The sequence below is a fragment of the Vanellus vanellus genome, assembly GCF_965231255.1.
Source record: "Vanellus vanellus genome assembly, chromosome: 1".
Classification (NCBI taxonomy): Eukaryota; Metazoa; Chordata; class Aves; order Charadriiformes; family Charadriidae; genus Vanellus; species Vanellus vanellus.
This window is the reverse complement of record NC_138905.1, coordinates 43681128-43707010: the sequence shown is the minus strand read 5'-3', so window position 1 is coordinate 43707010 and position 25883 is coordinate 43681128. Positions and strand designations below refer to the sequence as shown.

General features: G+C 37.3%; 1 protein-coding gene across 2 annotated transcripts in view; it reads right to left on the bottom strand.

The window, feature by feature from the left end:
• Positions 1 to 25883, bottom strand: part of NAV3 (neuron navigator 3) — a gene marked incomplete at its 5' end in the record, with an annotated part of 275201 nt that overhangs the window by 156829 nt on the left and 92489 nt on the right. For both annotated transcript variants that reach the window (XM_082492447.1, XM_082492448.1), the window contains 2 exons: positions 4547 to 4724; positions 8587 to 8659. In XM_082492447.1, coding sequence (XP_082348573.1) covers positions 4547 to 4724; positions 8587 to 8659 — 251 coding nt within the window. The remainder of the gene's footprint in view (positions 1 to 4546; positions 4725 to 8586; positions 8660 to 25883) is intronic.

The window sequence follows — 25883 nt, the reverse complement described above, 5'->3', positions numbered from 1 at the left end:
CACTACTTTAGAAAAAAAAAGTAAAATTATTCTATTATTGATAGTAGCTAGATTATCATTAGAGTTGATTATTTCACATGGAAAAAGTAAAGAATGTGACATTATTACAGACCTTAGATGTTATCTCTTCGATACTCTTTGTTGAATGAAAGAGGAAGGTTTAAGTTTCTGCATGAAACTACTTTTTGCCAAAAATACCTAAAGGTCTCAAGTGTCCCATGGAGCAGCCATATGAATTTCTTAGGACCTTCGAAATCATGAACTCCTGCCCTGTAAATCAGTCAGTCATGTTGGTTCCTTCTCTAACTAATGCTCAGACACAGTTGCAATCAAAGCAGTCATATCAAAATCAGTCTTGGGAGTCATGTAGGTTACCTGTCCACATTTCAGACAGCAAAAGATAGGCAAGATGAATCCCACCAAAGGCATCTTTTCTTTTTTAATTTCATATTTTGGCTTCTTTCTAAACAGAAGCTTTTGTTTACTCATTAACAGCTTAAAACTAAAAAGCTGTTTGGCTAATCATTTTGATTTATTTTCCAAAATATTTGCTTTGATGGAAAAAAAATAATTAAATTAAATGACTGCTATGAAAAGAAGGGTTGCTAAGTCAACTACAGAGAGTTCATATCAACGTATACTGTATGTGGCAGTCTGGCGAGGTTCCTGCCAACTGGAAAAGGGGAAACATAACCCCTATTTTCAAAAAGGGAAACAAGGAAGACCCAGGGAACTACAGGCCAGTCAGTCTCACCTCTGTGCCTGGCAAGATCATGGAGCAGATCCTCCTAGAAACTCTGTCGAGGCACACAGAAAACAAGGAGGTGATTGGTGACAGTCAGCATGGCTTCAGCAAGGGCAAGTCATGCCTGACAAATTTGGTGGCCTTCTACAAAGGGGTTACAGCGGCAGTGGACAAGGGAAGACCAACTGATGTCATCTACCTGGACTTGTGCAAAGAGTTGACACTGTCCCACACGATATCCTGGTCTCTAAATTGAAGAGACATGGATTCGACAAATGGACCACTTGGTGGATAAAGAACTGGCTGGACGGTCACACTCAAAGAGTTGCGGTCAACGGCTCGATGTCCAAGTGGAGAGCAGTGATGAGTGGCGTTCCTCAGGGGTCGGTACTGGGACCTGTACTGTTCAACTTCTTTGTCAGTGACATGGATAGTGGGGTTGAGTGCACCCTCAGCAAGTTTGCCGACGATACCAAGCTGTTTGGCAAGGTAGACATGCTGGAGGGGAGGGATGCCATCCAGAGGGACATGGACAGGATGGAGAGGTGGGCCCAAGCCAACTTCATGCAGTTCAACAAGGCCAAGAGCAAGGTCCTGCATCTGGGTCGGGGCAATCCCAAGCACAAATACAGGCTCGGTGGGGAATGGCTGGAGAGCAGCCCTGAAGAGAAGGACCTGGGGGTGCTGATTGACGAGAAGCTCAACATGAGCCAGCAGTGTGAGATCGAAGCCCAGAAGGCCAACCGTATCCTGGGCTGCATCAAAAGAAGTGTGGCCAGCAGGTGAAAGGGGGTGATTCTGCCCCTCTACTCCACTCTCGTGAGACCCCACATGGAGTACTGCATCCAGCTCTGGAGTCCCCAACATAAGAAGGACATGGACCTGCTGGAGCATGTCCAGAGGAGAGCCACGAGGATGATCTGAGGGCTGGAGCACCTCTCCTATGAGGAAAGGCTGAAAGAGTTGGGGCTGTTCAGCCTGGAGAAGAGAAGGCTCTAGGGAGATCTTATTGCGGCCTTCCAGTACCTAAAGGGGGCCTACAGGAGAGCTGGGGAAGGACTTTTTACGAGGGCATGTAGTGATAGCACGAGGGGTAATGGCTTTAAACTGGAAGAGGGCAGGTTCAGATTGAACATTAGGAAGAAGTTTTTCACTTTGAGGATGGTAAGGCACTGGAACCGGTTGCCCAGAGAGGTTGTTGAGGCCCCATCCCTGGAGGTGTTCAAGGCCAGGCTGGACGTGGCCTTGGGCAACCTGGTCTAGTTGGAACTCAATGGTCTTCAAGGACCTTTCCAACCTAAACCATTATATGATTCTATGATTCTATGGTCTATTTGTGGAAAACCTATTTTTCAAATGTAGTCATTTCTCTTAGAAGGGGACATATTGTTTTATGCTAATTTCCTAATATTACTTCAAAACAGTGCCAAATGAAAAAGCCTATTAGTATTTTAAAAATCTATATTTTTGTTTGTTTCTAAGTCCTGGAGCTCCTTGCGTTGCTAGCAGCTCAGAATACTATATGTATTTATAGCATATTCTTTCACAAAGAATAAAGCTTTTAGAAGTAGGGACCTATTTTATTCCTAAAGGCTTTACTAAAAAATATACACAGAGAAGAGATTGTATTCTCTCAGACAGTACAGAAGTTTATGGCGACAAACATTGAACCTCTGTATACATGAAAGCAAACAGAAAAATTCGTGCTTTCCGTTTACAGATAGGAAATAAGAAAAATGGTATGAATCTCGGTGTAATAATGTTTTACAAAGAAACATTTTACAGCTGAAACATAGCTATGAATAGAAATTTAATCAAAGAATGAAATTCTTTTAGACTCCTGGCATTAAAGGAGAAGATCTAAAGCACACTGATGGAAGTAGAAATTTTATTAAACCAGCCTTAGATGTCACTTTACGAAGGCAGGAATGCCGAGGTTCTGGACATGGAATGATTACCTTTTCTCCTAATGAAGTATATTTAAACATAGTAAAGCAGAAGAGGAGAAGAAGGTGCTGAAGGACCATGAGATCTTGGGGAATTATAATGAAAAGAAAGCTTTATAAGAAATTCATCCCCTCTTTGCCTTCCATTCCTGAGCAGACAAAGGCCTAGTGTGTAATCGCTGTCTTCCAAATAGTAAACAACTACTTTGCTCCAAGGCTTTTTTTGGACAAAAAGAATTCCTTGCAATAGTGGTGATGTATAAAGGAACACTGTAACTATTTTTTATTACAAATTCACCATCGGTAAATTAGAAAAGCAGGAAATGTTTCAGTTCTTTTACTAAATTATAAACAAAAAACAATAACCAAAAGTATTTACATGAAGCTGGCTAAGCCCTTAATTCCACCGATTAAAGCAGCGAACACTTGTAGACCTACATTCAAAACGCCTTCCTTAGGATAGGAAAAAACATTTGATTTCTGAATAACAATGTTATTGTCTTTTATGCAGTATTAAATATCCTTCAGAAAGAAAATTCAACTTCAGAAAACGTTGACAGTGGTCAAATTCTTCTAGGAATACATCGTAACTCCCTGGATTACATGTTAACAGTAAACTTCACAGAGAAAGCATTCAAAGACATTAATTTTCAGTAGCAGAGGAAACAAATGCATTTCACATTGTAATGCCCGAGGCAAACGCAAGTGCACCTTAATTTTTGTATCAAATGAGGTAACTAAAATGCCATCAGCAACATTTTCCTATAAACATATTTCTACAACATTCCTCGTTGCAAGACAAAGATTTCTATTGGGCTGAAGTGTGAAAAGTTTTCTCAGCTGAAGAAGAAATATGTTTATTATAAACATGAAAGTATAATTTAGATTTGAATGGACTCAAGAACAAAACTGTCATTATTGCAGTCTGATACTTTTAATCCATCCTAGATCATTGACTTATCACATTCTAGACATACAATTCTCCAGTAAGTATGCAAAAAAAATTAAACAAGCAAATAAATAATCAAACAAGTATTAAACTCAACACAGCAATACATAAAGCTCTTCATTAAACACCATTTTACATAGTCCTACATGTAAATGGTTTTTTTAACTTCCTCAGAAAAGTATACATTGCTAATATTCTTTCCATTTAAATAGATATTTGTGTTTGACACGGATTCTTTTGTCATGGCCAGTAAGAAAGTCTCTTCTCAAAATATGTTTTAAGCTTGAAAACAACATAATTCAGCAATTAAGGACTCTGCTGAGTGCCTTGCTTTCCTAAAACTAAATCATTAACTGGCCACTTAAAAGGAACTAGATTAAGGCCATTTCTTCTCCCTTTCAAAAAACATTCAAATAGAATTGGGCACTCAAAACCAGAATGTGCGGGGATGAAAAGAGTTTTTAACAAATGAAAGTATTAATTGTGCGTTTCCCCCATGTATTTTGCTAATCATTTGAAATCGTTCATTTAGATGCAGAACTGGGTATGTGAGGAAAACATGAAAATAACCTGTATACTAACCTCGGGGTGGGCTAACAGTCTCTTAATGTGCAAAGGACAGTAGAATCAGTAATAATGTGAAAGAACGCTTTAAAATGAATTTAAAATGGATCTAAATTTAATTGGGAATGTTCTCACTCTAGCTTTACTCCCAAGATATGCAAGCTTAATACCAAACACACATTTGAAGATACTGTTTTCCTATATCCACTGAAAGAATAGCTAAAAAAAAAGTCAGTCTTTTAAGTCTTTTGCAAGTAACCTAATTTTTCTTCCAAAACTTGCATTTTTTGAACAGGCAAATAAAAAGCTTTTGCACCTGAGAAAATTAACTTTTTAACCTACCTCGACTGCATATCTTGGTGTGTTTTGGACTGGCTGATTTCAGCTGGCGGTGAAGGGACTTGCTGTTGTAGCTCCACCAAAGACTGGTAGTACTGTTGCTGATGATGTTGCTGCTGTTTGTACCGAGACAAACTGAAAAACAGCCCTAAAATGGCTTTCAAATTTCCATTCCTTATTTCTATTTTAAAAAAGAGACAAAGAAAAAGAAGTGAAAACACTGTGGTTTTAGACTTCAGTTTTGTAACAGTTTTGTACTAAAACATCTCTGTACATACCTATAGCTATACAGGTTTATGCCTTATATCTCTTCATTTATCTCTAATATCAGGGGCATGTTAGGTATCATTGATACTTTATTGTTTGTTATAATCTTCGCTTATGTATGGGGCATTGTTGCACTAAACACATATGTCTGTAATGTGCTCATGATGAGTCAAATGTGCACGGTCATAAAGAAGAGTACATCAAACCTTAAATAACATACATCGTCTGAACGGAATGCTCCTGCCTCAACGCAGTACAGATATTCTCAGTAAGTAGAGGGGCATTCAGAAGAATCTGAATTCTTTCTGGCCTTAGGTGCACATCCCTTCTACCTCATGGCTCTAAATGGCTCTTTTTGCTTTTGGGGCAAATTCTGTGCACACTGGGAATAAACAGTGACTTCTAGAAAAATCGGGAAGAGGAGATGGTAACAGTCTTGTGGGTGAGAACATATCCATTCCCATAAATTTGCAAGGAACATGAGAGAAGGAAATTAATGGAAAATACTTATTAAAAGATGTGACCATAAGGCTCATGATTACATGGTTGAACTTTCGAACGACACGATTTTTTAGCTTTCTATTTTACACTGCCATTACTGATTAATGAAGATTTCAAAACTACGCTTTCACATGAGGATAAAACAGGTACCCGTATGAAATTCTGGTGAGGCACAGTAGCATCCTCATGTCTCCCATTCCTTTCTTAGTCTTTCCCCAGCCTGAGATGAAGGTTTTAAAAGGATAATGTTATTCTTCGCTCATAAAGAATCTCTGTGTCAAAAAAAAAGAAGCCTCAGGAGGCTTTAATGAAATTATCTGCAGCAGTTAGGTCTGTCTGTTCATAACCTCATTATTAATTTTCTTTGGCTCTGAACTTCCTGTGAAAGGTTTTCATTAGTCTGTAGCCTTGTAACCTAACATGCAATGCTGCGATCTTTCTGCCTTCCCTCAAATCTAAATACTGAGCTGTATGTGCTACACAGCTTGCTTAGGTATTTTTTTTTTAAAGCAGAATTTATAGAAAATGACTGTTATATTCGTGTCCTTTAAACCATGTTAATTTTCTTTCAATAGGATTAGGTGAAATGTGAGCATAAACTCTAACAGGCCAGCAAACACTGAAGCTCTTATGCTCTCAACCTGTTCTTCAAAAGCAAACACAATCCTGGACACTGGAATATACTTTGGAAAATGGAAATTTGTTCTAAGTATCCATACTTTCTCATCTTCCCTACGAGGATGCTGCAGGATTTTTGATTGCCCGTGAGACCACCAGAGATATGCAGAACTTTCTCGGAATTAGAAAGATTTTTAAGCAACAATGACTTTTGCAGTCGTGTTGGTTTCAAGGAAGATCATTATCAAGGAACACGGAAAACTTATATTTAAAATTATCTTAAAAGAACCCCAACAAAACCACATAACTACTCATCTTTACGCTGCTCTGATTCTAAATGATTTTCTGTATGTGATACTGTTTTATTTATTCTTACAATTTTTCATCACAATGCTCAGAAAAAGAACCCTTTGTTGAATCCCACTCATTATTTCTTATCTTGAAAATTTGCTCTTTTTGTGTTAAACTATATTTTTTACTATTTCTAAAGAATGTTATCCGTTTTGGACTTTTTTTTTCTTTCCTACTTTTAAACAAGTTAAAATTGGAAGATTTCTCTTATACAGAAGAAATCCAGAAACTTCCAATATGTACTAAACACTTGCAAGGAAGAGGAGTGTTTGGTTTTTTTTGTAGCAAGTGGCTTATTACTTATCCTTTGGTTACTCGGGTAGAGATTGTTCAGTCAAGATTTGAAAATTACTTTTGTTCTAGACCTCCCTGCTCAAGTGTCAAAATGAGGTGGCAAACCAGTTATGAAATCTTCAAGCTTTGTTAATCTCACGGTTTACTGTTCCAGAAACTTTCTGGTCATTGATAAATTACCCAGTAGTAACACGGCACTTTTATCAAAGCCTATTACAAGAAAGAGACTTATGGTTTCTAAACTTAATTGATTTTAAGCATAAAAGTTAAAAACAATGACAAAACACTATGAAGGTAAGTCGACAATTTCATGATTTAAAAAAGGTTTGTTTTCTCAATTTCTTCTCAAGAGAAATTGTAATATTCGGGATTGTACCCACTAAAAATGGTATATTTAAGCAAATCACACTTCCGAGATACTTTGAACTAATATTTGGCAATTAACAGCAGATTCATGACTAACTGCAAAACTAGTTTTAATCTTACTTCAGAACTCAAGGTCTGCCTTATTAAAATTCTGTTTTAAAGATTAATGCAAGTTGTAAAAATAGTCCTTGCATTTAACACTGTGTAGTAGTATTGCTTTTAGCAGTATTTGAACTTAATGAAGTTGAAGCTTATATCCTATCAGAAATGAGTTTCCAAAGCAAAACAAAGGTATGAATAAAGTAATGTATTACAGGATGCACTCAGATTTTGATTTAACAAAGTACAGAAAAAAAGTGTCATGCGCCGTGTCATGGCATTAAACAATGAAGACTATTCTCATGAGATAAATTCATGCTATTGACACATTTGGTTGTTATTTCATATGCAAGGAAAAATAGAGTGCGCTAAAAAACTCAAGTTCTAAATAGCTTTGAGATGAATGGTAACATGCAAATGTTCAGTGTTCTCTTGCGTCAACATATCTACAGTATATACAGACATTCTTTTAAATCAGTTAAGGAGATTTCCATAAGTAGACGATTAAAGTGAGTAGATAGTATATATCGTGGCCATGCTATACTCCTGCTAGGCTACTAGAAAGGTGGACATGGTGAAAGGTAACAACTCTCAGTTAATTTAAAGATAAAACGGTGGTTAGCATTAAAATTTGTTTTCTCTGGATATCTTCTAAAATTTAATTGAAATTACGATCTCCAGAAAAAATGTATTTTTCCTTCTAGTTTTTAGTTATGCTGCAAAGAAAATAAAAATGTAGGGTTGTGTCTTGTTAATACCAATTGCCTTCAGCTGCCATGGAATTCAGAGGGGTTTTGAAGGTGCACAGCACCTTGCAGAACTGCTTAATTAGTTACAGGACAAATGTTTGTATACATTTTATTAATTTAAAAGATAAAATATCCACCTGACTTAATTTTACGTTAATAAGGCAAATATTATATACTAATAAGGACAATTTGTATGTTAATGGGTTTGATTTAATATATTTATTAACTTAGTTGTAACTGTATTAGGCAGTCACTTGAGGTTACTAATACAGCAAAAAGGGTTATAATATAAGCAGCAAGACCATACACTCTTTCACTTAATACATGACATCAAAGGAACACAATAATATTCAGACTCATCCTGACAGCACTACTACTACTAATAAATTTGCTTAAACTAATAGTCTTCCCTGGGTTTACATAACTGAGCAAGATTCTTATAGTCATTTTTGTTGTTTTGATCCCATATATAAACAAGTTTAAAAGTATGCTTGGGAAACCCTGTACCTACTTAATATTGAAAAGAATTAATGCTATTAATGAAAAGACTAATGCTATTGAAAAAATATTATTTTAAAACATTGTCTCAGGCTTCAAACATATTGAATTTCTTGATTCAATTTCAAGGCAAAATTAAAAGGAAATCTAAGCTTCTCTTATTCGCTATCACTAATCTATATTTGCATGCTGTTCAAGACAGCTGGAGTTTGGTATTTAGGTGCAAATAATTTGTATGAAGAAAATTAGTTTTCAGGAAAAAAAATCCCATTATTTGTTCTGATGATCTGTTTCTCTTACCTTCTGCGGAAAGACCTTGGACATTTACGCCTCTGGCTGCCAGAAAGCTAAGGCAGACGTCAACATTCTCAATCTGCAATATGAACAGAAATAACAAGCAGCATAAGACTATTTGACCAAATGTTGAAATGCAGGGGAAAAAAAAAAAAAAAAAGAAAAAAAAAAAAAGAAACAGCTCAGGAATGAATACTTTACATTCATTGCATACTGCAGCTCTTTACCAAAGTTTAACAAGAATGATTACTGCTAATTGGGGAATTGATATAAAGCTTTCATTGTCCGCTTTGGTGCTTAAAAACAATTCATAAATGCCCGATCCAGAATGGCATGCTGGCAAATCAGCAACCCACCTACTTAACATAAAACTGGATTTTATATGCTACAAACAAGCAGCAATGAAAGCATCCATAGAGGATTAGACACTGAGTATATGTCTGGAGATACGGGTGACTGAGTTAACTACAAAATGTAAGCAAAAACCTCCAACAAACGTGTTAGCAAAGGAGTTTGATGAGGAGATGATGTAGAATTCTGTGAAAATGATGTCACAGCAGTGGTTTATTCTCTTTTTCCTTCAAACCTTATGCTAAATAATTTGTATTTATTTAGTGGTTATGCTTCTCAGAAGAGTGCTTGCTTAATGAAGGACACAGTGGTGACTTCTGTTGGTGGTTTAGAAGAAATCTACGGCTACCACAGACAGCTTTAGAAAACAGAAGAACATGGGGACTAAATGTAGATCAATAAAAGGATAAAACTTCTGCCTCTGAAACAAGTAATCACAGAATTAATTTATCTCTTTTCATGTGTCTATTTCTAATAGATTAGGGAACCAGAATGTTCTGAAAGGTTCTCGATCCCTCCCAGGATCAATGAAGCAAATATCCAGCTATACATGTAAAATTTTTAAACCAATAGCTCTGTATAGAAATATGGTACTGGGAAAACAGAAAATTATGTATAGAGAGGTGACCTATGTCAAATGCCTTCAACAGACTTGATTTTAACATACATTTTTAGGTTGATATATTTTTTCAAGGTAATCAGGACCACAAAAAATAAAACAAAATTTTTAAAAACGTATTTTAAATACCTATTTTCATTGGAGAACATTCAAAAAACCCAAAGGAATACCAAACACCAAAACCATAAGCCTGCAGTAGATCAGGTCCATGCAGTTAATTTTATTTGAATGTTTACACATTTTACAATACCTCATATCAACAGTTTTCAACCATCAAAACATGAGGGGTAAATTCATTCCTTGAATAAAAGCTACTTGATCCTTGGCAGTATCTTTTCTCACCTACAAGGAAGGCCTTTTATTATTGTCATCTTTCTATGACTGCAGTTCTGCGATCATTCTCAGAAAATGCTATTAGCTAAAAGCAATAGAAATATTCTTTTTACTACTGACCCTCAAAGTACATATTACAAGCTTGCACAGGCTCTAGTGATCCACAGGTAGTATTTATTAAATTATAAACACCTGCAAAATTTTTAGAGATGTGCTGTTTAACGACAATAAACTCCAAAGCATTAGTAAACGCATCTTTTAAAAAGTCTTTTCCAATACTTGTTTTCAAGGACATGCTAGCATTTATAGGGAATGATAATCTCTCCCCTGAATCAATTAAAAAAAAAAACAAAAAAAAAAACAAAAAAACACAAAACCCCAAACTCCGCATCTGACACTAACTGAAGTTATTCCAAAATTAGGGTTTACCATAAAGCTTTCAGAAATCAGTTTGGCAGGTGTCACCAATTGACACAGCTGCCAACGTGGAATAACCGTCCTAAAATCAGTGGGGCTGCTCCAACTCTGCCCCAGCACAGGAACCGCAGAAACTCAGGCCGTTACTCTGCCGTTTTCTTAAATGTTTATGGAGTTTTACACCGTGAAAGCCCCCTCAAGTTAACTAAGTCACTCTGTAAGGCGTAGGGCTGTGACACAGCTAAGCCAGATGCAAGTTGTCTGCAGCCAAAATAGGAAGATCTGCTTCTTCCTCACCTCTTCTTCCTCCCAGGCGCGGGGCCCGGCCGCCACCACCTCTGCTGGGCTTCAGCGCTTCTCTGGGGCACCGGGAGCTGGCTCCGCACGGCAAACTCGCCCAGCAAAAAAAGGGAATCGTATTTTAGTCACTCCGGTTTCCCGTGTAGTCAGAAGAGCACAGGAGTCAGCAGAGAGGAGGGCGCGTCCCGGCCTGAGTAAGGCACCGTTTGGGAGAGGAAAGGGGAGGTGAGAAGGAGGGACAGGCAGATGGTGCCACTCCTGATGGCAACGGCTCAGCCCTGACCTCCAACTACACCCCTGCGTCGGTCGTGAAAATAATGCACGCGGTGAGAATATTTCTACTCGACCTTTAAACACCGTCAACTACACAAGAAAACAATTTGAATGGAAATTTTCCCGTCCTGAAGAATTTAAAAGAAATGATGATTTGTTTGGATATTAGCTGTGTAACTGAGTGTCTCTTTGAATTTTAAAATCAACCATAATGCAGAATCAGCTACTTCAAAGGTGGGAAATTTTGCTCTACAACTAAGTACCGGAAGCCAAAGGAAAAAAAAGGGGGGGAGGGAGAAAAATCAGACTGACGTCGGTAGCATCCACCTCCAAATAACTGAAACAATATTTCCGAGCAGACCTCGTAGTGTGATCATGCTGTCTTTCATGATGGGCATGTGTCCTCTGCAGTAGTTCAGGAGACCATAGCTATAAACAAAACCTAATTTATTCAGGAACATTTGAACCCTAATGTGCTGTGAAAACACCTCAATTATCTATCTGCAATACTGAATATTAGTAAATAGTTAAGTCCAATTTATAAACCTTAGCATACATTTAAGGTGAAAAATATCCCGTAGAAATCGCACGTGGTTACATTCCCTGTCTACTTCTACAGCGTGTCTTTGAAGTCACATCTCTCAAATTCTCAGACAAAACAAGTTATTACCATTAACGCAAGTGACTCAATATAACGCAGAACTACAAAGCAAATTCTGCTTTGCTTCACAGTTCACCAAGAGAACTGTAATAGAAGCCCTAGGTCCAAAGTCCTCCCTCTTGGTGATGGTGGTGTATGAAGCAATAGCAGTGGCCAACTTTCAGACAATAGACTGTGGCTGCACTGTTAGCCTGAGAATAAAGGCTTGTTTTGACTTGTGAATTGAGCAAGTCTGGTGTGGCAACTCACAGCCACATCATACACCGAAAATGTCAGAAAATAACTCTTACAGTCAGTTTTCTGATAATAACTGCAGTTACTACAACTCTCAGGAACTGTTAGGAGATTCAATGCGACGTGCATGAATACGTTCTTGGGTTATTTTCACTTTCTTTCCTCTCCAGTCTAGAAAATGTTAGCCGTAAAGTTGTCCCATTTTGAAGCTTTCAGTGTGTCTCTAAACATTGCTTTAATTACCTACTTCTTGCCTTGGCAAACCACAGTTATTCTTTGAACTCAAAGCCTAGCAGCCCCAAACACTTTTTATTCAAACTTACTCACAGATGAGAGTAATTTTGCAATTACAAACGTTCCAAGAGATTTCAAGCAGCTTCCACTCCTCAATACTGTTTCAATCAAGAGTGGTATGAATCCCTGGAGTCCATGTTTATTTAAGTAGTTAGTGGTGGGCTTATTATACGCTGGGGTAAACTCTTCCTAGAGCTGACACTGCATATGTAGAACTCTACCTGCTTATATATCAAGGGCTGAAGACTTTGCAGTGTAGCACTTAACATAGACGCCAGACAAATTTTGTATCTTACGCATGCCCACAATTTTGTAGTGAATTTTGTTTGCAATAAGCGCCAGGTTATAACAGCGCTGATGTTCCTCGCTAGTGCAAATAGTATTATCAGAATTACAAAGTGTTGTAGCAGAAGATATAGTTCATTACAGTATCGAATTCAGGATATACAAATTGACTCCAAATCTTACGTATCAAGATACAGAATAGTGACTGAAATTTGCAAATTTGCTTGTACAGGTAGATGTTGCCAAGATCAGACTGCTGCTGAACAGCTCTCCATCACTGTCAATCCCCAAAATTTCTTTTTTTCCAAGGCACTTATCTTATATTAAACTTACAGAAGAGTGGAAGAAGTACAGCACGTTGAATAGCAGATCTGACACGTTAAAAACCTTAAAGCCTATAAATGGGATAAAGAATTAATGATATAATAAACCTTCATTGCCATATAGATATTTGCCTACTTAGCTATTCAATTAACCATGTTGAATGTCAATCAATACTACATGAGATTGCTTTTCAGAGGTAACAAAAAACTGTCTCTGATAATATAATCACTTCCATATCAAAACTCAAGAAGCATACATCCAATTCCGAAATGTAGCTCCAGCATCGTGGGTGCAGTTAAACTCAGCTAGGAGGATGATAACTTAGGAATTAATATTTGGGGGCATCATCAGGTAGTTAACACCATTTGATGCTTTTTAAATTAAGCCTACTGAGTTATGCTTACAATATAGTAAGCCCTTTCGTAAACCAAATCCTTTTAATATCGTTCGTGCACACAGCATTATGAAAAAATCACCTGAAATACTTACACCACAGATACTAGTGAGCACCCAGATATTTCTGCACTCACATTTTAAGGGGTTATAGACCAAACGATGATGTACAAATAAGCAGCAATATCACAACTCTGATAGTATTAATACATTACATAGCATACAAAGAAGATCCACTGCAAATCTGCTGCAACATATTACATTGGGTAGTTGTGGGTAATCTGCTTTTAACTGGAAGCTATTTGAAATGTTACTGACAGAAATAAATCACTAAACCAGACTGTGGGAGTTGCATGTAGATAAACAGTAGTACTTAATACCCAGCACTTAGCAGACTTACAGGAAGAACTCATTTGTGGGATTGTACTCGCCAGTGACTCAACGTATAGAATATGTCTATTTATTATAATTATTTTTGCTGTTACCAAGATTAGCTTTCATCTCTTTTGTCTGGCAGACACCACTTTCTTCGCTTCGAAACATAAATTTAATTGTGGGATGCTCAGAAAACAAGTAATGATGACTAATACAGCATTATGTTTTTCTGTATTTACAAGAAGCTCTGAAGAATGCCTTGGTTTGACTAACTCTCTCTTGTTAAGTTTATGACAATATAGTTTACAAGAACATGTAGACACAAACACAAGTTAGTTGTTATTTGTCTATTTCAAGCTGGATTCCTCCTGCTGAAGAATGGGACACCTTTATAGATACGACACCTTATTATTACCGAGTGTTTCTATACATATATGCTCCTAAAATACTCTTGATTATTTTGGCAGCAAAATTAAACCAGTAATTTCTGTTAGCATTTCATTCAGCAATATCTTCCATAGCTCTGTGTGGGTTTTGACATTCTGATTCATGACCCGAAGCCCCAGATAAAATTTGGCAAAGGAGTTGCTCTGTAGAAGTTTTCTAATGCTGCTGATGGCTGATTAGGGACACTCATGGTAATACTTTGCAACAGAAACCCAAAGAGTCGCATATATACTCACCTTCCAGAGCACAGAAACTCCACAAAACTCTTCAGTATTTGTTGGGGGTTTTTTCAATACCAATATTAAAGAGCAGTCCTTTGAGATCAGTATTACGGCACGAGATATTCTGTGTCACAGTAACTGTATTTCAAACACACTTTACCAGCAGGATTTCTTCCTAAATTTCCCCAGAGTATTAACCTGAGTTGAGAGACCTGTATTTGACTCTCTCTTTCCCACGGATATTGATATTCATCACTAACAAAATTTGTGGAGGTCAATGGGTTTAAGTGAATGCAGAAGTAGAAAATCATTTGTTGGTATTACACAGCTCATTCTCATTCAAGTTCTGGAGCACTAGTAGAAACAAAATCAAATAAAAATACAATTCAGGACTTACAGGTAGCATCTCAGACTCTAAATATTCACAATACACATGCTGTATAAAATTAACAAAACGAAAAATGGAAGACAAGATATTATTTGCCTGTCTGACTTTCACACAACCCAAGCATGGAAGGAGACACACTAACTTTTGAGTTCTGGCTACTTTCTTAGTAGCAGGTGAAGTGCCAGCGACCTGGTCTTAATTGCAGACTCTAAAAAGAACTGAGATTCAAGCAAGCAACCGAGATGCCTTCATGTGTGGATAAAAGCATTTTTGGTGTGCACGTGGGAGCTGGTGAGAGAATGAAACTGTCCATGGTAGACTTAGTTATACGGAACGCGCTGGAAGAAAGTGGAAAACATTTCAAGGTGGGCATGGCCTAAACTCTGGTCTTCCCTCACCTAATAGAGAACAGTATGAGAATTGGTTATGTACATTCTCACACATACCTGTTTAAACCTCCTCCCCCCAACACACTATCTAAAAGGTCTATTTTTTTGGCCAAATGTATAGCCTTACACAATCTGCTACACCTAAAGTTGTTTTCAGAGATTGGGAAAGACAAGTTTATTTCACTTTCTGTTCTTAATTGACTCATCCATTGCACACATTGTGACTTGTTGACAACTCACTTGTGGTGTGGGAAACACCCAGATTTTTAGTTTGCCTTGTAACTTTGTTCCTCCTGGGTTTTCTTCTGGTTTCACTAGTTTGTATTCTCGTTTTGCCTCTCCTTAAAGCATGGGGATTGAAAGCTACAAGATAAGATATAAAGAGAATATTCTTGCAGTTCTATACAGATGTATATTTTTATGTTCAGTTCTATCACTAAAATTAACAAAGCCAGACCTCATAAACCAGGCAGGTGGACATTCAGCTTTTTCACTATGTACAAAATAGGCAAAAAATAAAAATCAGTCAAGGACTTTCTCCATTTCGAGCAAGTGATAACTGAGTACACTGCCTGCTATTCCACTTACTATCATGCTTTCATTGTATTTATCTACCAGTACTCTGATATCGTCAGGCTAAATATTGGGCCCAAACATCCACTTGTGACTGCTGGCTTACACCATGAAAGTTCAGCTGAAGTGAAAAGCATCTTTCCAGATCAAAACTGGTATACCAAAATGGATCCCCCAGTGCAATGTCTTTATCACTCTGCCTATTCATTCTTCAAATGCCACATTTTCAAAGCTGTTTAGGAGTCTAGGTGATTCCTAAATGATCGCTGAAACAGTATTCAGCATTGAGAACCCGCTGTTGTTCTTCACTTGAAAACAGATGTTCAGCACATCTGAAGTTCTGCTCACTTCTTTAGAAAAATTTGCAAACGGTAATGCAATTAAAATATTAAAAATCCCTAACACATTTATAACTGTATATATCTTGTGGGAAAAGATGTATCTAATTTATAAAAAATAAGCAATTATGATTTATTTGTTATAACACAGAATCATAGAATGGTTTAGGTTGGAAGGGACCTTAAAGACCATCTAGTTCCAACCCCTCTGCCATGGGCAGGGACATGTGATATTTTATTTTAAATATTTATAAAAGTGATAATCAGTAACCTCAATCATTATAAGAAATACCTTCTATGCCATATGCGACATTCAGTTTGGCATCGTTGATTTACCTGTTCTCTGTGAAAAGCTGTCATGAACTTTTATTTACAGAATTTTTGTAGTATTTTCCCTACATGGCATTGCCGTATGTTATCCACAACAGCTGATTCCCCGGGAAGATCCCACCACAGAAAACATTTTTTCTCAATTTATCTCTACTATAGCCAGAACAAGAGTAGGGTTAAAGACTTTCAAAGGGAAGAATGTGAAATAAACTACTGTGGGCTCATTTTACAAGCATTACAGTTGAACTATAACAAGCAAGCTGGGTTCTTTTGATATTGCACAGGATAAACTAGTTTAACACATCTGAAAGCAAACCATCTGCTTTCTTGTCTCTTGCGTCTCTTGCATGTTTAAAGTTGGGTATGCTTATTAACATATATATATGTTCATACATTCATAGTAGAAGAGTTTGATTATTGCGCAAGACTATCTTACATTGCCATCAAGATTCTCTGTAAAGAAACTGTACATACTATTATCATGTAATAAAAAAATATTATTTTTACTACTGCTATGACTACTACTCCTCCTCGTACTTAATAAGGGCGCTTGGAAGAGCAGAGAATACACTCAAATACTTCCAAACCCTGAAGAAAATGTGACGGGAAGGAGTGTGACCCAGAGTAATGCAAAACTTACAGGGACCTTACTGAGGAACCACCGTAGTTTCAAATTTGCAGTCTCTGTACAAGATGCATTGTGGCAGGCTGAATGTTGCACTGTTCCCTTAACCGAAGACTACTGAGACTGGGTGAAATTTGCCATGAATTCTCAGGTCATCTTATAGAAATGGGGGAAATTTGAAGAAAGGAAAAATCCAAACAGAAACCAGTAAAACTTGCAAAAGTACAAAGAAGCAGCACAGACTTAAAAAACACATTATTTATGTTCTGCCAATTTATTTCCCACGAGCTCCTAACATGACAGCTTATTGCAAAAATGTCTTGTAACTATAATGGAAGGCAATGTCAAGTTTCTGTGGGTGGTGTAAATTTGAAAACCCACCCAGATAAAACAGGTGTTAGCAGTCCTGCTGGGAGATATTAAACGCGTTCTGCTGACTTGCTGTTGTACGTGGCCTGTTACCTCACCCAGATGCAAGGCACATTCCATTTTCCTATGGAAATTATAAAATATTCCAGGGTGTTAAGCAGAATACACTGCCATGCACACACATTCAGCTTAACTTTTTTCTAACAAACTCCTCATTACTTGCAATAGAATAACTTAAGGAGCATTTAATGAAAATAACTATCAGTGACCTATGTAACATCAGTCCAAAAAACTGTTCTAAACTCAGCACTGACTTTGCAATAAGAGACCATGTATGTAAATTAAAAACTGATTTACTGGAGGCATTTGGGGAGAATTTTACCTTAGAGGATAATAACTACTGGTATGTAGAAGGCCTCCTAGGCAAAAATTTTTAGGAAATGATGCTGGAGTTATTTAATTATTAGTGTTTTTTTGAGGAAAGGATGATGGTGTTATTTAAAATTGAAATACCTTCCACTTCCTTTTCCAACAGATATTAAGGAACACGCACATCAAATTCTTCCAACACGCACTCCAAACACGAAATATCACCAGTAAACCCAGAAATGTGAAAACAAATTAACTTCTCCAGTACTTGGAGAATTCAACAGACATATGTACTGACCTGCTGATAAAAGAATGTATGAGGTCACTGTTGAGGTCAGAAAATGAGCTGGGGTGTGTATTGTTTTTAAGAAAATGTTACAGTGGGAAATGGATCCCTTCTGGCATATATTGTTGTCACTCCTGTCAGGAACATGAAAGTGACAATTGGTGTTGCAGGTTTTTCTCCTAGACCCTCACTTGGTGCTTGGAATGCTTGGGATGAATGGGAGATGATAATCTCTGTAATGTCAAATACAATTTGTTTGGGGTTGTTTTTGTTTGTTTGTACACATCAACAAGTTACTGAATAATTCAGTTATTCTAAATAAAAGCATTAATCCTAATCATAATTTTTAGACAACCAAACAGATCATTATGAATATCTGCTGGTCATTTTCATATAAAAACCAAAAAAAACCTCTATCCTCAAACACCCCAAAAAACACATAAGAGAAGAATGCAAAATTTTGCTGTGTTTACCTATATAATGGTGTGATCTTGCTTCTCTTGTCTCCTTTCCTGTCCACTCTCTGTGTCTTCTCTGCATTTGTTCTACCCATTTCTTTACAGTAGTCTTTACAGCAGCCATTGTAAAGCTTTTGTGCTGCTACAGTAGAAACTGAGAGAAGAAAGTGTTGGACTTCTGACTGGAAAACAGTGCTGGATTTGGTCCTGAATAGACTCCTGGGTGCGGATTCAGAAAACCATGAAAATATTTCAATATCTTGCATGAATTTCATAGAAAGCTAAAATAGGCCTCCACAGCACTTCGGATCAAAAGAAAAGGCAAAAGTTCTCGTCCAGGATCTCAACGTAACTCCCTACTTCAGTGCTCTCATCTCCTCGGGCCTGTGGCCACCGCCACCGTGAAAGAGCCCTACACATGCACTAAGAACACAAAATTGAAGATAAATGCTACCCTGGCTGGACGTTTTTTAAGGCAATGATAAAAGGAAGTCTGTTTAAACAGAGTGCTCTTTAAAGCACTCCATCATTTTAGTGAGCCTGTCTACAACCCTTTTTTTTTAGTTATGCAACACTTCTGAGTCAGCAAGGTACCGATGTCTAAATATTTGTGGAACTTGGCAACTTCCGAAAATTGGAGGGCAATGTGAAAATGCACGCTTCTTTACAACAGAGGAGTTTCTCTCCATGAGGTCAAAAGAGAGTCTACAACAGAGTGTTCATTTACTAGATTTAATTAAACCTTTGAAAGCATTCCAGCTCTCTCTTTCACCATTATTTCGCACATAGCAACTTCATTTAGCTCATCCAAAAAAGCAGCTTTTAGAAATAAGGGCAATTACAACCGGCGACGAGATGAATCCTTTAAAAGATAAGTAAACAGGTAAACTATGGGGCATTTCACTGCACCTCTTGAACTTTGCAAATGGAATCCATCCAGATGCACTTTATGCTTTCTGAACCCTCCCTCTTGACTACACCAGAAGTCATAATGCTACAGCTTGTGCAGGACCAGACACTGACAATTTGCTCCTATCCTTCTGGCCTTTTGATTTTATAAGCATTCTGATGTTTTTTTTAATTAGATGTATTTTGCATGTTATCCTGAAAAATACTTATGGAACATTGAGCTCATCAAAAGAAAAGTGATAAAAATGCTTGTTATTAGCAACCTCTAAAAGTACTAGAGATTTCTGTAGGTCTTAAGTTATGGAGTTGGTCCTCCAGCTGGAACTTAAAGTCCTTGGGAACATATACGCAGCAGAGAACATAACATAAGTCACCGCTTTTATGTTTAATTTTCGTATTTCTGACTAAATTAATCTAAAGCCTAAAGAAAAAGATACAAAAGAAATGAAATTGATGATGCACTGATGTCACAGGTTATTAAAACTATTCAAATGAAACCAGACGTCTTTAAAAGTCATAGGCATAATACGGAAGTCTCAGATTCAGGTTTTCACTTTTGCTAGTGTACCTGAGCACTGTATTTTATACCATGTTGAGAATAATACACAAAGAAATATTAGGTTCTGCTGTATATGTTTTCACACCGTGCTTATGAACAGCCTTCAGAGTTACCTAATCTCTTTGCTCTATGCTTATAGCCATGGGAAGTATTTTCCACATTTTCACAAGATCTTGTCTAGATTCTCGGACAAGGAAAATAAAAGCACCTGGAAGGCAATGGGATATCTGCTCTTAAGTTCAATAGGGCCAGGATTTTTTCTTGAATTCTTAGCTAAATGTTATAATAGAAACATCAGAAGTACTCGAGCCTATAAAATGAGGCCTGGACAAGCACGCACTGCTTGTTGTCACTTCGCTTCCCGTTGTAGCCAATGGAGTGGGAAGTGTAGGAGGAAGCAATGTTTTAAATAGTTATCCAAATGTTTTCAAGTTCCAAAATACAGCCAGTATTACTTGAAAAATAAGCATTTAGTGGGCTTTGGAGGGGGCACATATCTTCAAATATGTTAATTTATACGATGTAACAATATAAATCTTTCAAAACTGTTTATGTTAAGAAATCCAAATAGAAGCCTTATATATACAAGAACTGTGAGGACACCCTTGCACACATGTTTACTGTGGCCTGTTGCTGCTGATCTGTCTATGAACTAAGTGAGAGATTTTACAAAAAAACCCACCCTAATTTAAAGTTATTATTGGGAGGAATTACTGAGGAAATCTGTGGGCGACAGGCAAAACAGCTCACTAGGCTGGGATGTTGGTTAGCTAGTTATGTGTGCAGTTAGGAGACACAAAACTGTAGCTATCTAACTTCATGAACTATTATTTATTTCACATGCAAATAGGTCTCAGCTCTCAAGTGTGGAAACCCTGGGACAAAGAAAATTCTTGTGGTATTTTTTCCCAAGAGGGAAATGTCATCGGTACGCTCCCATTGTAATTCCAAAGAAACTCTGAAGAATCAAGACGTATGAATAATTCAAGCAAGGTTCCAATTAGCTGACAATACAAGCCTAAATGAAGCATATTCTAATTATTATAGAATTAAAGACTGCCAAAAGCTACAAGCTAAAATACAAACATACTTCTATTTCAGAAAGACTGTTCAGATTCAACTTTTTGGACTTTACGGGTTTGATGCTGGTCAGGATGCCACCTGAAAGAATTGCTAAGAACTGCATATGTAAACAAATGCTTTAAGTTGATATAAACTCTTCAAAAAGGAAAAATTATTTGTGATCAGTTTGTGACATTGAATACAATCAAGCCCTAACCAAAAAAATGTATCTTGGACTGACTCTGAAACTGAACCCTGCCCACACTAATTCATATCCAGACACTGGGCCAACTTAAAACAAGTTCAACTTAAAATAAGTATAGGTCTGATTTATGTCGTATGATCATCTGTTGATCATACGGTCAGCAGACTCCTCAGACTAGGAGTGTTTTAAATAATTCCTGCACATCAGAAAGCTGCCAAATAGATTACTGTATTTATACTATTTATTTCTGCTGAAACAAAAATGGTTGTACTGTATTCTAACCATTTGTATATTAAGTTTCAGGTCACAGTGGATTTAAACAGACAAGTTTACATAAAAAAAAAAAAAACAACAACATAAGAAGATTGTGTTAATATTTTAATTAACCTGATCAAGAGCCTTTACTTGAGAAGGGATTAGTTAATGCTATTGAAATAAGCAGCCTTTGTGATAACTTGCCTGTTCTACTGCTAGCTTAAGCCAATTTACCTTTGTGTACCTTAATAGTACTGCCTACAGTAGGGTCACCAGCTGGAATAGAGTTTACAGTTAAAGTTAACATCAGTATTTAAATCCAGTTCAGTGGCACCAAAATCTTCACTAACACAGCGTTTCAGCTGCCCAATGGTACCTCATGCCATTCCAGATTGGTCAGATCCATGGGGTCCTGCCAGCAGGAGCTGGTTGGCAGAGCAGTAATTGCAATCAATGAAAAAAACATGACTGATCGGCAACCGGTTCCACGGCTGTGTACATGACGACAGTAGACAGAAGATTTTTTTTCTGAGAAATCCAACGTGCTTCATTTTGAGATTTCATGGAATAAGCGGTGAGCACAACAGTGCGTAAACAAATACTGAAGGAGCAGGCAAAGGACTGCCTTTTAATACCCCTACTACAATAAGTGTAGATATTGGGGAAAGGACCAAAAAAAGCCAAGGAACTCCAAAATGGTAAGTCTGTAAAAGACACTGTAAAATCAAGCAGATTTGGCATTCTTTCCACAAAATGGGCTAGTATTAGCTGCAGCAGATGTAGGCAACTCCTGTTCCAGCAAAGATCAAGGGCAGAGTGAGGAAATACATCTGGACTGATCATAGTAATTTCAGTATGCACCTACTTTCTGTTCTTTCCCTTCATTTTCTAACATTGTAATTGTATTATATTCTGGAAGTAATGCAATATTGCTGAAAAAGCTTTATTTGGCATCAAATATTTGGTATTTTACTTTCCAGCAGGAGAGCAGGGGGAAGTCGTCAAGTCTTTTTCAATGAGTTTAAAAATTACAAATGAGGACAGGGTGCTTTTTGTTACCACATTGGCTTGTAATTAACACACCACATCACTGGACTATTCTTTGCTACTTCACCGTCCTCCTGTCTTACAGCCTCTTTGCTATAGGGCCAAGCTTTGAAATACTGCATATGTATAGCCACTAAAAGATGATTCAGTGAAAAGCACCGTCACCTACTCATAACGTACCACACAATACCTCCAGAAGCTTGACAATTTGTTGGACAGTGTTTATTTTAATTTTAAGCACATTTCAGTGCTTAAAATTACAAGCGTGTCTTCTTCCTTCCCTTCTGCGGCCGAATTCACAATGCAATCCCTGTTCCACCCTAACATTGCTAGCTACAATCCCTTTCCTTTTCCATTAATTACAATGGAAGCCACAACTTACTGCTTTCTGGCACCCTCTGCTGCTTTACTCATTACACCACAGACAGCATTTTAGGGACAGTTGCGCAGTTCCTGTATCTCCATTAAAACATCTCCCCAGTAGTTGGATTTCCCAGCCCAACCAAATAAAAGATGATGATATTCATACTTGTGTGCCCTCACTTATTGTTTGTAGGTCTTGATACTTAAATCTCAAAATTATGTTCAGTACCTTTTGCCTAAACCTAACCTGGACTCACCCTAAGAAGCAGATTCTAACACCTCCAGAAGAATGGCCAATTCAGACTCTCACAGATGTCCAGAAAATACAACGATGCATCAAAGCTTCCAGAATTTCAAAGCTCGTACAAACCATTCACAAATGAGAGGCAGGAAGAGTGGTTCAAAAGCCTTTAAAAGTCAATAAAATCACTGGGGGGTCATCAGAACTAGACAAGGTACTTCACATGGATGCATGTCCACGTGTGTGTGTGCACTAGGCACTGAAACACAGGCCCACATTGTTTCGTGAGAGTCTTGCATGTTACTGAAGCTGCAGAATTCACCGTTGTCAAGATAAGGAGTGGCAGATTATTTTAGGAAGAAGGATGAATGAGAGACCTTGGGACACGGCTTCAATCTTGAGAAATGCTCTTTTGTGAAAAGTCTACCTCTCTGAGGAAATTCAAGGCTTCACAGATGTGGAAAAATAACCTTTCCTAACTAACACACAGCACACAAAATTATAAGAAAATTTAAGCAGAAGTATTGTAAAGGGAGTGGTTAGAAAATCTTTAAATAGAAGTACGTCCTCAACTATAACCATAACAGTGCTGGCCTTCTGCCACAGTTCCAAAATAATCAGACATTTGATAAAAATCTAAAAAGCTGACAAAATCTCAAAATTACCAAAAAGCCTTCTTTGGATCTACTGTAAAATAAAACCACTTCAGAGACATTGTTTATTTTCTTGTAAAGCTTAAATATGCATTTTTGCTGTTCAGCTAAACATCACGCAGTTTCTTCTCTATTTTTAAATCCAATAAACATTCTAGACATTCTTAGTATTTATAACATACTCTCCCTATAGAAGACGATAAAAATACACCATCATGAAGCAGACATATTTACTGTAATCCTGCTGTCCTGCTGCTGCTATCCTGGGAAAAATATATTAATGACTATAACCAACAGGTGCTTTCTAAAATGCATGTCATAGTCAGTTTGTGTGTATGTATTTTAACTGTATGTTTGTGTTAAACCTTTTCAGTGCACTTCTATTAATGGAGGTTTCAAGGCCATTTATGCATCTTCTCTTTGTCTAAGCATCTGTATCACAAATATAGATTTGATTAATTCCAAAACTTCAGGGAATGTTCACATGACAGTTTTGAGGAAAAAAAGAAATACAAACCAGAAAATTGAGGGTAGAAAGCTAATTACAGATGGGGAGAAATGGGGGGACTGTCAACTGCCTCTCATCAAACAATAAATACTGCAGTGTGTATGTACCCACTAGTCTTGATGCATAAATTTCTCCAGTATTTCACCTCTGCGTATCCACCCAATACAATTTAACAGAATGAGTTTCTGATCGAATGACATTCCTGAGAAACACAGCTGAGGGATGGGGAGAAGAGATGGGTGAGATGGGCATGGAAACATTGGCACATTCCAGATATAGATTAAAGTGAGGGGGGGGGGGGTTCAAGGAAATGCTAGGGGGAGAGAAAAATTAAAAGGTCTGACAGAAAATAGGAAAATAGTCGATTTTAAAGAATGAAAAGATCTTTTTGTGTTCAGCAATCTCGGTATCCAGAAGCAAAATGTGCATAGCCCTAATCCTACCCCTAACCAAACCAACCCATCCCTAACCTAACTTCTCAGTAAATTTCATGGAGACTGATATCATTACAGTATAAATGCTTCTTATGACATGATTATTTCATTAACATCTAGATGAGTTATTCTCATGTGATTCCACGCATTAATAGGACAAGGAATTTGTAAGCCTATACAAAAAGGCTAATGGCTACATGTGATTTATATTTAATGAATAATCTACTTCTTCCAGCCTAGTAAAATAATACCCAGGATGTGTTCCTGTGGCATTTTCTTTTATGACTTCAGACAGTCAAATGGGAGTGACTCAGGGGAATACGCATCTCACTGCCCGATGTGAGTGAGTAACTCTGAGCTGTTCTGTGAAGAGGGATTGTCATAAATCCTGTGGGTTTTTTAATGTTCTCAGATCTCCTCTGGATGTAAAGAGAATGGCTTGTTTCACTGCAGAATAAAGGGGTCTAACAAAAAGCCAAACAAGAATCAAATCATATCAGACAAGTGATGATTTGGTTGCCTTCTCCTTTCCTTCCTTTTCACGCCTGTAACATCCTTAGGCAGGATGGATGAAGTTTCCCATCCTTTATGCTCTACTAGATCTAACACTTGCAGCCATTCTTTCAACCTTTCCTTAGCTTCCTCTTTCCCTCACAATAAAAATGTTTGGTCTCCCACAAAAAGGCAACTGTTACTTTGCTTGTCTGTCCAGCTCTCACCCTATCCATATTTTCTCTTCCATTTCTAGAGGTTTTAGAAATTTTAGAGCTTGTCCACAAAAGCAGTAGGAAGTCCTCCTCTGCCAGTTCCATGCTAAACCAATTTGCCTCTCATCTTACTCAAACTAGTTATGCTAATAACATTAATACTCTCTTCAGCAAAATTTGGAACCAGAATTCCAACATCCTTGAATGTCAACCATTTTTAACATTAACTTCTTTAACCTTATCCTTACAGAAATTCTGTCCTCTTTTCTCTCTTTCTTGCCTCCATTCATACTGTCCCATTTATTCCCATAATGTATCCTTAGATGGATCCTCATTATTCCCTTTAATTTTTTCTTTTGGGGTGCCACACAGCTCTATTTTTGATAATCTCATTTTCATTTTTAGTCCAGTCTGTATATCAAGTTAATTTCATCTGCAAACTAGAAATAAACTGCAGTTTCTACACTGACGGAGATGTTAATTCCTGTAACTATTCTTCAATTTGCATTATTTAGTTGTGTATTTACACTGTAGATATACCTACATGCATTGCTGTTAGCTAGAGAACTTTTAAATTCTGTGGCATACAGGATTATATAGAAAAGCCACGGACCCCCTATAAGGTGTACACAAGTTAATAAAAAGAGTTTTTTGACGTCTAAAACAAAGAGAGAGAGTCCAGCCCCAATGGTCAGCTTCTAAAATTGT